Here is a 13,441-nt window from a genome sequence, read left to right as displayed (position 1 = left end):
TTTCACCTAAGTGAAACCAGCTGAGGCCTGCCTGGGTGAGGAGTGTCCTCAGATGCTGCCAAGGGATCTTCAGCTACCTGAACTAAGAGCTCAGTGTTTCTTATATTCTACTCACCAACATGGAGGAAGACAAGGACCAAGGAATCTTGAGGAGAGAGGACATGAGAGGGTAGATGACCCATTGAAAAGAGGAAGGTTTAAAGGCTCAAAACGATATTCTACAATGAGAATCAGAAGCAAAAAAAAGGAGCTGAAAGATTTTTAAAACTTGCAGTTTGGACAGAAACAAAGCAGATGTAAAGTTGAGATCAAAGAAGATGTGGTTGCTGAAGATATTAGTGCTATTAAAAAGAAACCAAGTACTTTGCACCAGGACAAAAAGAAAGCTGCCTTGAAGGTATGTCAGGAATCAGCAAGCTCCTACCCATCTCAGGCCTAAGTGCATAAAAATGTGAAATCTTTTGAACACCTTTGATTTGAGAAAAGAGGTCTTGGGCATCTTGCTTACTCAGGGCCATCTATCAAAGTGTTTCTTTATGTTCATCCAACCAAGCACTCAGAAGCCATTTGCAGACATGGTCCAAAGGGACCTGGATAAAGCTCACACAGGCACCAGACTTTAATGTTATCCACGTGATGCTGATTTTGCAGGCATGCAAAATTCAAGAGTTACAGGGTCATGGAGGCTTCTACCCAGGTTTTAAAAGAAGCCCTGGAAGTCCATGCAGTGTGTGACAGTGTGAAAGTCCCTGCCAGAAGCCTCTGAAAGAGCAATATGTGACACTATGGGTATGAAGCTGAAGCCGCCCTGGAAACCCCAGGAAGGTGGAGATTTTAGGCATGTGGAATATAAGTCAAGGAAAGCTGCAGGCAGCGAGCACAGCCATCCCAAGGGAGAGGCCATGGGAGTGGCAACTGGCAAGGCGTTAGGAGTGAGGTCAGCTAAACCTTGTAGAGATGGTTGCATTGGGGTTCTCCAAAATCTGATTCTAATTTTCTTTTTACATTTTTCTCTCCTGCCTGGCCACTTCTGCAGTCACTTTCATACATTCTTTTTCTATCAATATGGTCTCAATGGGACTGGGAATATAGCTCAGTGGCACAGTGCCTGCCTGGCAAGCATAAGGTTGTGAGTTCAATTCCTGGTACCAAAAAAAAAAAGAAAAGAATAAATATGGTCTCAGTGACCCTCAAATATGTCTGCTGCTGTTCTCATTTTTTTGTCTTTGCCCATTTATCCATTGATCTGTTTGTGCATTTATTGATTGTCTTCTTTGTTCCAAGCCCTGGGATAAGCACCGGGGACAGAAAAAGCAATCTGATGCAATGCCAGCTCTTATGAAATTTTCCCACTATTTGCCAATGGAAATTCTGTTCCTGTCCAATATGCTGCACAGCTATAACACTCCACAAGGCCTTTCCTGACGCTCTATCAGACTTAAGTTGTTTCTCTGATAAAGATCTGGTAAGTACTAACAACTGCATAAAACTGGTAAGACTTTCTAAATCACATTTTATTATTGGATTTTGGTAATTATGTGTCTTTGTTATTTTTGCTATTAAGTCTTTTTTTTTTTTTTTTTTTTTTTGAGACAGGGTCTCGCTATGCAGTTCAGGCCACCCTTGAGCTCACTTTGTAGCCCAGGCTGGTCGCAGACTCGCAGTGATCCTTCTGCCTCAGCCTCCTGAGTGCTGGGATTACAGGTGTGCACCACCACGCCCAGCATATCAAATCTTATTGATTAGGTATTATTAGGTTTTATTGTCTTTTTTCATTCTTGCAACTGTAAAATATAGAAGTTTCCTTCTGTACTAACATAGAAATTGCCTGATTTGATGCAAATAATTTTTGCTTTGAATTTATTCATTTTCTTTAAGCTTTCTACCATTTTTAGACTCCAACTTCCCAGACCTTGGTCCTTGAATTCCTTATTTCATTCACATTGTCCTATTATATCAGCCCCTGAGGATCTGAAATGTTGCCTTTAATAAGCACAAGAGAGAATTCACTGAGCAGTTTTATCCACCACTACACACCAGGCCTCAAGAATTCCTCTAGATCTTCATATTTGCAGCGTCTTCAGCCCCAATCTAGACCCATAACCAAGCCCAGATTCCAAGCCCTCCATCTCCCTAAGCAGTTGTTGACTGAGAATAATCCTTGTGCCAACTGCAGTACTAGCCAGGGTCACTTGTCGCTGGGAACAGTTCAGTTCTAACTTTAAGGAAAAGATAAATGTATTTATTGGCTCGTGTTCAGAGTCCACAGAGACTGGAAAACCGAAGTTCAGAATTAGGAGAGGCACAGTTGAAATCACTAGTCCCATGAGCACACTAAAGTGGTCAGCAGGGGGCACTAGAAGCCAAAGCATTGCCCAGTGACAGTGCCCTGAACTGGACCCCATAGCTATGGAGCTGGAGATTGTGGCCACTACCAAGGCCCTCAGGAAAGATCATCCACTGCAGCTCCTTGTGTGTTTCCCTAACACCTGACTCGATGCTCCAGAGCAGAAGCATTGGCTTGCTGAGCCTAAGTCATGTACACACAGTTGTTCTACTGCAAAGGAGGCTGAAAAAGAAGAAATCTGGCTTCCATGATGGAAGGCTGGGATTCTGCAGGTACAGCATGGAGAAAAGGAGAGATGAATGTTCTTCAAACACAGTTCTAGCAGGATGAGTGTAGGAACAGTGACATTCGCACCCTAGCTGGGGTCTACGCAGCCCCAGCCCTGGACACGCTGAGAACTTTACCAGAGGAAAGGGGTGAAGTGTGATCTGACAATATGCAAACCCCCTTTTGACGCTAAGGTGGGGATGCTGCAATAACTGTCAGGATAACACATATCCCCAGTGTCTGTCACTTGCCGCACACACCTAGAGCCTACTGGCATTCTTTTGCTGAAGGAATACACTGAGTCCTGAGCTTAGGATCAGCTGTCTTGGGTCTGTTTGAAGACCCAGTCTGTAGATCCCCTGTAATCACATTCTGTCAACCTGGAGCACGTAACCTTTTTCCTCACTGACTGGGGAGGAGTCCATCCTCGCTCTCTCATTGGTTGGTGAGTTCACCTCCCCTGGGCAGGGCTCCAAGGACCAGGGGAAGACTGGCTTCCTGTCCAGATCGTCCCACTGAGCCCAGTGGTAACAATGGTACCTATACTGTTGTCCCTGCCATTCCTTCTGGGTCCTGCAATCTACCGGGAGACTCCAGGAGCTGGTGAGTGGGCAAAACAAGGGGAGGTACGAGAGAAGAGAGGGAGGGCAAAGGGCTCATGCGGCTTCCCGTAGTAATGTGTGTGCACAGCCCTCAGTTAGTTCAGCTCATGCTTTCTTCAGGGAGCCTCTGAACACATAAATAAGAACAAAGAATCTGAACCTAAAAGCCAGCTATAAAAAAAAAAAAAAACTAAGACCCAGAAAGGTCAGGGATCTGCCTGGGGTCAGACAGCAGGATGGAGCAGAAACCACACAGAGAGCTTCTTCTGCTCTTATTCCTGCCATCCTTCCAATAGATGGTCACATCTATTTGCGTTGGGGAGGAGGGGGGCAAATGCAAAGGCAGGTTACCGGGAAGGAGAATGTTAGGAGGAAACCCAGGCTCTCACCCCACAGTCAGACAGTGAGCACAGGTGAGGAGCTAGAAGAGAAAACAGTGCAGGCTCAGGAGATCCAGAGTCAGTTCTAGGATGGGGAATGAGGCTGTCATGGCAAGCTAATGTTCAGGATGAAAAGATGGAAGCTAGTGACTTCTAAACTGCCAGCTTGAACATTTGTTACTTGTGTCAAAATTAGTCACATTTAGAATGTTAAGTATATTCTACTCCAAAATCTGTATTAGTTGGGGTTCTCCAGAGAATCAGAACAGGTGGATAGATGACAGACAGATTAAGCCAGGTTTGGTGGCGCACGCCTGTAATCGCAGCACTGGGAGGCTGAGGCAGGAGAATCAGTGCAAGTTCAAGGCCAGCGTGGGCTGCAAAGTGAGCTCACGGCCAGCCTGAACTGCATAGTGAGACCCTGTCTCAAAAGGACAAAAAGAAAAAAAGATTAGACAGATGATAGATAGATACAGCTCTGATAAAAACTATGGTATGTGTTTAAATTTTTAAACAGTACAGTAGTTGACATATTTAATGCCATTAATGCCCCTCAAATCCTCCCCATCACTTCAAACACTCATCCCATCATTCTTGCCGCTTTCCGAAGCAGCTCTGGAAGTCTTCCTTCATGAGTATCTTTAGTTGCACTGTTGTGGCTGCCTCGATATCTTGAGTCAATTCAAAATGTTTACCTTTCATGGTCGTCTTGACTTTGTGCAAGAGCTAGAAGTCTCACAATACTAGATCCAGTGAATATGGTGGATGAGGATACATCACAGTTTTTAAATTCTTATAGATATACATAATGATAACATTCATCATAGGGAATTTGTACCTGTACATGAAGTACTTGCTTCTTTTTTTTCCCATTCCCCTCCCCTCCTTTCAACCCTCTTCCCCTCCTTATTTAGAAAAGCTTTGTTTCTATTTTTCCCTCTATCCTTTTTTTCTTGCCCCATCTTTCCTTTTCCCCTCCCTCCTCCCTTTTTTCCCTCCTCACCTGAACATTTTCTTCCCATTTCCCAATATGTATAATAAATTTTACACTTTCAGTTACTTACACTGGAGAAATCATGTGAAATTTGAACATGTGTGTCCAATTTATTTCACTTAAGAGTAGTCTCAAGCTGCATCCATTTAGCTAGAAATTTCTCAAGCTTTTCCTTCTTTATGGCAGAATAGTACTCCACTGTATTTAAAAAAAAAAACCCACATCTTCTTTATCCGATCATTGGTTGATGGGCATTTGAGCTGTTTCCAAGATTTGGCTACTACAAACTATACTGCTACAAACATGGGTGTGCATATATCACTGTGGATGATGCCTTTCTTTCAGAAAGATACCAAGAAAGGGAACAACTGGGTTGAATGGGACCTTTGGTTTTAATTTTTGAAGTAATTTCCACATTGATTTCCATTTGCAACAGTCTACATTCCCACTAACAGTGGAAAAGGGTTCCTTTTTCCCCATAGCCTGCCAGCATTTGTTATTGCACGCCATAATATTCTTACTTGACAGAAATTACCACAAATGTTTTTAAATGACTCAGGACATCAAGATAGGTGTGACAGTGCAACTAAAGAGACTTACAAAAGGGGGCTTGCCATTCAACAATCCGAAGTCAAAACATTAATTCAAAAATCCAAAATCAAAAGTTTCATCCAAGCGTCAAGGCAAATTCCTTGGAGTTGTGAGCCTAGAAATCAAAACAAATTATCTACTCAATATATAATGGTGGAGTTGGGGATATAGCTCAGCGGCACAAGCACGAGGTCGTGAGTTTGATTCCCGGTACAAAAAAGGAAAAAAAAAAAAAGAATCCTATTAGGGCCAGGGATATAGCTCAGTGGCATAAGTGCCTGCCTTATGCCAAGAGCAAGGTCCTGAGTTCGATCCCCGGTACCAAAAAAAAAAAAAATTATATATAATGGTGGAAGAGGAAAGCATAAAGGAGTAATTGACCCAAAGGAAGACCAAACCCAACAGAGTAGAACTTAAGTCCTACAATTTCGTGTCTGCCATTCTGTGCACACTGCTGTGAGGGGCCAGTCCCCAAGGTCTTGGGCCGCTGTTCCCTAGTTTTGCTGGTCACCACCCAAATAGCTGCGCTCTGGAGCCTTCAGCCGATGCTGGTAGCTTTCCCTGGTGGGTGTGGCACGTGCCTGATTGCTATTCCTTTCTGGTGTCTCTACTGAGGTTCTCCTCCAACAACTAACTTAAATTTTAATCACATTTAGAAACTAATTACAAGAATAATTACTTGAACTAGGAATTTCCCAAATGACCCGTAACATTATTAATACCCATGTGAGTTATACTGTGGACAAATTACAGAATTAAGTACAGAACTATTCCACTCTTCCAGTCCTTGCTTTGTTCCAAAATGCCAAGTACAGCTCCAGGAATTCTAAGATCCATCCTAGTATTATTCTGTGCTGATATATACCTGGATCCTTTTTTAAATTTTCTAGTAAATGCTCCTTCCCACCCTGTCTAATGATATGTATCGGTCAGGTTAAACTAGGCTAGGCTTCAATGAAAAAATAAATTTTTTAGTGACTTATCCAACAAATTTTGATTTCTCACTGATATCATGGTCAGTGCAATGGAGCAACTTTTATCTCCTTCATAAGATGACCCAGGGATTCAGACTGTTTGCATTTGAGACTCTTCTAGTTCACCCTTTGGCCTCCATTATCATTGTTTGTGGTAGCTTCCCGTCACTGTGTTTATTTTGGCTCCTGGTTTCAGTCCATAGTCATTTGGCCTCAGTTACCTTGGGACCTGTAATGAAGCAGCACAACATGGTGAGGAGCAACGGCAGAGAAGTTACTCATCTCGTGGCAGCCAGGACGAAAAGAAAACAAGGAAGGTGCCAATGGTCTCCAAACTCCCTTCAAGGACACATCCCCCATGACATAAATTCCTCCCTCTAGGTCCCACTTCCTAAATGTTCCACCACCTGCACCTCCCAACAGGGTCACAGGCCGGCAACCAAGCCTTTAATGCATGGGCCTTGGGAGGTACTTATCCAGACCTCAGCATGTCCAAAAGGAGGAAATACAGAGGGTAAGCCAGCCCAGGGCCTTGGGCCAGAAGAAAGACATCACTCTGCATCTACTCTCGTTCCCTTTTGCCAGAACTCAGTCATATGGCCCCACACATTTATAAGGACACTGAGACATATCTTATGTGCCAGTCAGAGGACACAGTGTGCTGAAGGCATAGAAGGATCTCTGAAAAGTCATCCCAGAATAAACACAGAGCTCACTCACACATAGAGCCTAGTGTGAGCTTGACAACTGGGTAGACAGAGCTGGAGAGGAAGAGAGCCATGGCCAGATGTTCCCTCATGTCCCTCTGCAGCCCACCAGTGGCTCCCTTATGCAGGTACCTCAGCCCTCAGAGTCTTCCTCTGTTTTGCAGGTCCTTACTCTCTGACCTTTCTCTACATGGGGCTGTCCAAGCCCAGTAGACTCTTCCCCAAATTTCAAGCCACTGCCTTCCTCAATGACCAGGCCTTCTTCCACTACAACAGTGACAGCAGAAAAGCAGAGCCCCTAGGGCCATGGAGACAGATAAAAGGAATGGAAGACTGGGAGAAGGAGAGCCAACTTCAGAAGGCCAGGGAGGAAATCTTCCTGGTGACCCTGAAAGACATCATGGACTATTACAAGGACAGAGAAGGTCAGTGGACTGCAAACCACTGGGGGGATCTTAGTACAAGAGAGAGCCCCACGTGTATGAGTGGGAAAGGCTCAGAAGGATGGAAATATCCCCTCCTCTAAAGGAGGAACAGGAGGCATAAGTAGAAATGCACAAATACATCTGCATTCCCCACACTACAGCACATACGCTTCCTCCTTCCCATGGCCTCCCCCAGCCTCACCCCAGACCTCAGCTCACATGGAAAGTGATATCAGAGTCACTTCCTACTCCTGCCACCTCTGACTTTTTGCCTTCACACCCCAGCCATCTGAGATTCATCCCACTTCAAAAGGCATCAACATTCCCCACTGGGTGGAGAGCGACCTAACCTTGGACTTAGTCACAGCCGAGGTCACTTGGTGGCTCCACCAGTCATTGCCTATTTGATGAGGAGCAAGTTTCTTAATTATATGGTCAGAAAGTGCAAAAGTCGGAGCAGTGAGACTTACCTCTAAAAGACTGTGTAGAACTTGTGCACAGAGATTCCATAAAGGATGTAACAGTCTGTCTTGCTCTCACCAGCAGCCCTTTGACATAGGACAGGATGCAGCTGGTAATATTGGCTCAACTGAAATATGTTGAATAAGTAGAAAGAAAGTGTCCAGCACAAAGCATGACCCATAGTGGGAGCTCCATCAGAGCTAGATTCCAAACCACAAACTGCTAGAATTACACGGAATCATAAAGCTTTTTCTGTCCCGCAAGGAGCAGACACAAAGGGCATCATCTGTACTTGGGGTGACAGAGAAGGTGGCAGAATCAGAAAGATACAAGTTCTGTTTCCCCTGAAACACAATACCTACTCCCCCCTACCAGGGCAGTCAGTCTCAGGCGTGGTGAACTTTTGATGTTAAATTATTGTAGGGGAAGAGTCCAAATGTAGATTTCTGAGTTCAAAAATGGGCAAGAAGTTATACAGAATCTGAAAGCTTTCAAAAGGAGGTAAAAGTTATATAGAAATCTGAAGTATGCTGAATAGGGAAAATGGCCTGGGACAGGTGTCAGAAATAGGAGCAGGGAGGACACTGGTAGAAACTTTGACTGACTGAAATAGAAACACTGAAGCGAGCCAGGTGTGATGGCGTGCACCTGGAATCCCAGCACTGTGGGAGGCTGAGGCAGAAGGATCACAAGTTCAAGCCCAACCTGGGCAAGTTAGTGACCTAGCAAGACCCTGTCTCAAAATAGGAAATAAAGAAGACCTAAAAACATAACTCAGTGCAAATGCCCTGGGTTCAATCCTCAGTACCATAAGAACAAAGTTTAAATTAGTGACAACCAGTGAAAAAGATGAAGAGATAAAATAACAGTACAGCAACTAACATTTATTGACCTTTTACTATATGCCAGGTATAGGTATTAATACATTTAATTGCCCACAATATCCTCCTAAAATAGTACTACTACCGTGTCATGAGAAAAGCGAAGCGCAGAGTGATAAAGCTCAAATTTCATGCAACAGGCCAGGTTGGGTGGGGAGAGATCTGGGATTTGTGAGCAGATCAATTGAAAGCTACCAGAGCCTGTGCCAACAGCACTTCCAGGACCAAGTAAACACCTACTTTATAATGAAATTTGCCTGCCCCAAGGAAATCAGTTTCTGAGATTTGTTCCTCATGGGCAAGGGCATCAGAGCTTCAGAGATAAAGATACCAACCACCAGATGCCCAGTGTGGTGGCACATGCCTATCATCTCAGCATTTAGGAGACTTGGGCAGAAGGATCACTGCAAGTTCAAAACCAGCCTGGACTACATAATAAATTCAAGTCCAGTGTAAACTATACAGTAGACCCTGGAGAGAGGCAGGGGGTAGGGGAAGTGATCAAATTATTTTTACTGAAATGGTGATATAAACTCTATTTAGAACTAAGAAAAATATAGAGATTCCCACAATTATATGAAACCATAAATAATTTCTTTTGAATTTATCAATACACTTCACTGTGGATGCAACGAATTCCTAGGACCCCTCCATCTACTCAGACAAATAAGCTTCATTAAATGAGCTGATGCAGAAAGATTAGAAATCTGTCTATAGTCTGTGTCTCTCTCAAGTGCCCTGGATCTAAAGAACGTATCTCATCTCAGCCAGGCATGAAATGCCAAGCCAAACAATTTCCTCTCTCCATCTGCTATATATCTAGCTAGTAACCTATTTGCCAAGACGAAGGGATTACGTGATGAGTTTTCCAAAATCTTTCTTCCTGTTGGGTTGCAACAGGAATAAGAGTGTATAGGAATAAAAAAAAAAAAAAAAGAGTGTATAGGAATAAAAGTTACTCAGCTGGAGGTGGCACCAGGTTGACTAACTCCTTGTGGGGTTGGGGGAGGCTTCAGGGTCTCACACCTTTCAGGGAATGTTTGGTTGTGAGATCCAGAATAACAGAAGCAGTGGCGCATTCTGGAGATACGCCTACGATGGGAAGGACTTCATTGAATTCAACAAAGAAATCCCCGCCTGGGTCCCCTTGGATCCAGCAGCCAAGAAAACCAAGCAGAAGTGGGAGGCAGAAAAAGTCTACGTGCAGCGGGCAAAGGCGTACCTGGAGGAGGAGTGCCCCAGGATGCTGCGGAGGTACCTGAATTACAGCAAGACTCACCTGGACCGGCAAGGTACTCACTGCTTCCTATGTCTGTTCCCGGGACTGAGCTAAGGGAGGCCAAGGTGATCTCAGGCTGCGAACTCAGAAGGACAGCTCAGGCTGCTCCCATCCACTAGTGGAATCCTTTAGTGGCCGGCTCTCACCTCCTAAGATGCATTCCCCACCCCTCCGGGAGGACATAATATGGGATCCAAAAAGAAAGTTGATCAGAATTTCAGGTTGGGTGGGATTCCATGGCAGATTTTGCTAAATAATCCCCAACTGATAGATGAGGAAGCTAGGGCTCAGAGAGGTTAGGATCACACTGTCCATGAGAGATAGAATTGGGACTCAGATTCCATATTTCAGAATTCAGTTGTTGGGTTGTTTCTCTCTACACTGACGCCTTTTGCCTTGCTTGTGGAGAGAAGGAAAGTATGCAAAATGTCTGTCCCGGATGGGCCGGCAAGCATGAGAGCTGAGTGCCACAAGCCGAGGCTTTGATAGGAGAAGTAGAGAGAAATAAGACCTGCGATGAGCAGGGGGGAAAAAAATATGAGCAGGGAAGAGTTTGGTGGACCAAGACACAGGTAGACCCGGAGGAGAGCTGATATTCAGGAGCTGGGCTGATATTCAAGGAGGAGAGACTTGTAAAACCCACTGCGGTTGGGGGGGAAATAGGGAAGTGAGGGGAGGGGCAGTCACAGTTTGCTGCCATGGTAGGGGAGGCATGGCAGGAAAGTAGGCATTCTATGACCTAACATGGAAAGCGTGCAGGAAGCCTCAGCCTTCCCCAGGCTTCCCAAAGGTTTCTTGAGGGAACCAATGCAGACTCTAGTGGTCTGCAGATGGCTGACCTCTAGAAAGCCAAGGGTGGGAGGGGCATGGCAGGGATAAGTCCACCTCAGGTCTTCAACGTCCACACTTTATCCCTCCACAGACCCTCCCTCTGTGTCAGTCACTGGCTACTTGGTCCCAGGAAAAAACAAGACACTCAAATGCCTGGCCTACGACTTCTACCCACAGGGAATTGGTCTGCGCTGGATCCGGACTGGCATGAAGCAGGAATCTGGGTCAAGGGTAGATGTTCTTCCCAGTGGGAATGGCACTTACCAGTCGTGGGTGGTGGCGGAAGTCCCCCTTCAGGACAGAGGGCCCCACTTCTGCCTTGTGGAGCACAGTGGGTTGGCCCAGTCCCTTACGGTGCCATGGGAGGAGAAGCAGAAAACTAGGGCTAAAGGCAGTTTGGAAAGTCAGCCTCAGCAGTCACCCTTTCTGCCTGATATGAAAGAACTGAACTCTAGAAATCATCGTCAATTTCACCAGCAAGAGCCTAAGGAAGCAGTGCAAACCCAAGGGGATTTGGAGACAGAAGACTTGAACACCTGGTCCTGAGCTCACTCTCACTGCCAAATCGCCTCACTTTGTAAAACTCCCCAATATCTAATCTGTAAACTATCACTCAGATTAATACCCTTGTCCAGCACAGCAGAGAAAGGTATTTCTAAACTATGAAGCGCTGTAAAATGTGTGTTCGTTTTATTATTTGTCCTACCCACAAGCATTTGGTGCATCTGAAGTTCTTGGTATCCCCTGAGAGCAATGTTTCAAGCTTAGGCATCTTGAATTTGGGTATGTCAAACATGACTTGGGCCACCTAATTCCCTGGGCATTGCTCAGATGTCCATTTATGGTGCCCACAGATGTACCCATGGCCGCTCTGGAAACCCAAGCATCTTCTGTACCTCAGTTTCCTCAGAACTCCCTCTTTTGCCATGAGATACCACCCTCCACCCGGTCTCCTCAATCTCACCTGTGTATGTTGGCTTTGGGACACACACAGAGTCGGAGCTTGATCAACAGCCTTCTCCGGAGCACACTGCCAAGGAAGCAGCAATAAACTTTGAGGTTCTTGACCACCCCCAAATCCATTTTAGAATGCTTTTCACCTAAGTCACCCACTGCCAGGTGAATAACTCTCACACCCGACCTTAAGCCTCTCCTACCTAGCACTGTTTTCCCCCTTTCTCTGAAACAAGAACTTCTTTCTATCCTACCCTCTGCCTCCCATGCTTGATTACGCCAATATTAGTCCTCCAAGCTGAGTTACTGAAGGAAAATCATTCCCAGACTTCAGAATTCTGATTTAATAATCTTACATTTCTTGAGAGCCTAACTGTGAAGACCACATCTTTTTTTAATACTTTGACTCCAATTTAGAAATCAATGCTGAGAAATTATCTACCTCATGTACATGAAACCCACGTTCTCCTTTTCTAGAGCATTAAAAAAAAAAGTTTGAACAGTAGAAAGCAATAGGGAAGTAAAGCCAGTCAAGAAGGGAAAAATACCGCCATTGATATTTCAAAATATGATAACACTTTGAACAAATAAAAAATAATAGGTAAATATTTTGGCTCAAAGAAGAAGCCAAAGTCAACATAAGCAGACCAGGGCTGAAGAAGATTAAAATGAACAATCTGGTTCAACCTAAGAGATAGGCGGGGGTAGACAAGAGAAGAAAAATCTCAGAAGATTAAGTCCTGGCCAGGTAGCAGGGAGGAGGGGAAATACACAAGAGCTACTCAGACATCCCGAGAGATGTTCTGGGAGGGAGTCATATTTCAGAGCAGGTGTAACACTGAAGGCAGCTTGCCAAGAAGCTATCAAAAGATTGCTTTTAATCACTTGAGCCAGTTAGGGGCAGATTCAGGCAACCTGACAAGGGTAGTGACCCAGAGATGAAGCTGGGCCCCAGTGATCAACCGGACACACCAGGACGACAGAGATTTAGAGAATCAAGTATGGGTCCCTCCACAGTCACTTCCTGCCCACCCAACAAAGTACCACTAACAGTTTCTCTCCTGTGGGGAAGACCAACTTCAAATGCAACTGGAGGGTGCCCCACGCTAGGAGGGCCTCCTCTCATAATTCTTCAGTCCTGTAGTGCTGCCTTACCTCTCCCTGGAGGATTCCTCTAGGCATAGCTCACCAGGTATACTGGAGGGGTGAAGCGGTAAGGCAGGTAGAAGATGCCTACCGGGTAGAGAACTTAAACACCTTCCATGCTAAAGTCCTCTTCAGTTTGCCTGACCTCTGCTTTTACAACTTTGTTTTCCAGTAGACATCACAGTTCCAGCCACGTAGACACTACTGGTCATCAAACATGTTTAGGGGCTGGGGATTTAGCTCAGCGGCAAAAGCGCCTGCCTGGCAAGCGCAACGTCGTGAGTTCGGTTCCCGGTACCGGAGAAAAACCAAAAAAAAAAAAAACATGTTTAGTGTTTCCTCAATACTGCCTTTGTTTGTGTATTTATTGATTTACCCAAGAATTACATATTATGTTTCATACTCTAACCAACACTAGAAACAATCAAACAAGACAGGTACAGCCCTTTCCCGTATAGAGTTTACATTGATTCTGCTCACTGAAACAATACTTGCTGTCAAGGTCCAGTTCAAATCTCACCTCCATCCATAACTATTTCCATGATCACCAGCCCCAATGGATGCACTTTCCATGCTGATATTTCTTCTTCTGGAAGCAGCA

The 13,441-nt window shown here is 44.9% G+C and overlaps 1 protein-coding gene across 2 annotated transcripts; it reads left to right on the top strand.

The window, feature by feature from the left end:
* Positions 1–3,089: 3,089 nt before the first annotated feature.
* Positions 3,090–11,418, top strand: Azgp1 (alpha-2-glycoprotein 1, zinc-binding). 2 transcript variants are annotated; one of them, XM_013509496.1, is made up of 5 exons: positions 3,090–3,217; positions 6,352–6,472; positions 7,139–7,287; positions 9,647–9,922; positions 10,832–11,418. In XM_013509496.1, exons 1-5 carry the CDS (start codon positions 3,148–3,150, stop codon positions 11,284–11,286), a joined length of 1,071 nt encoding a protein of 356 aa, XP_013364950.1. In that variant the 5' UTR covers positions 3,090–3,147; the 3' UTR covers positions 11,287–11,418. The 2 variants fall into 2 exon arrangements, with proteins under 2 accessions (XP_013364950.1, XP_005413819.1); XM_005413762.2 differs by lacking the exon at positions 6,352–6,472 and having other exon boundaries at positions 3,093–3,217; positions 7,027–7,287.
* The last annotated feature ends 2,023 nt before the right edge of the window (positions 11,419–13,441 follow it).

The sequence above is a fragment of the Chinchilla lanigera genome, unplaced genomic scaffold, assembly GCF_000276665.1.
Source record: "Chinchilla lanigera isolate Chin_1 unplaced genomic scaffold, ChiLan1.0 scaffold00172, whole genome shotgun sequence".
Taxonomy (NCBI): Eukaryota; Metazoa; Chordata; class Mammalia; order Rodentia; family Chinchillidae; genus Chinchilla; species Chinchilla lanigera.
Note: the sequence above shows the minus strand (reverse complement) of the source record. Positions and strands in the feature narration are given on the sequence as shown.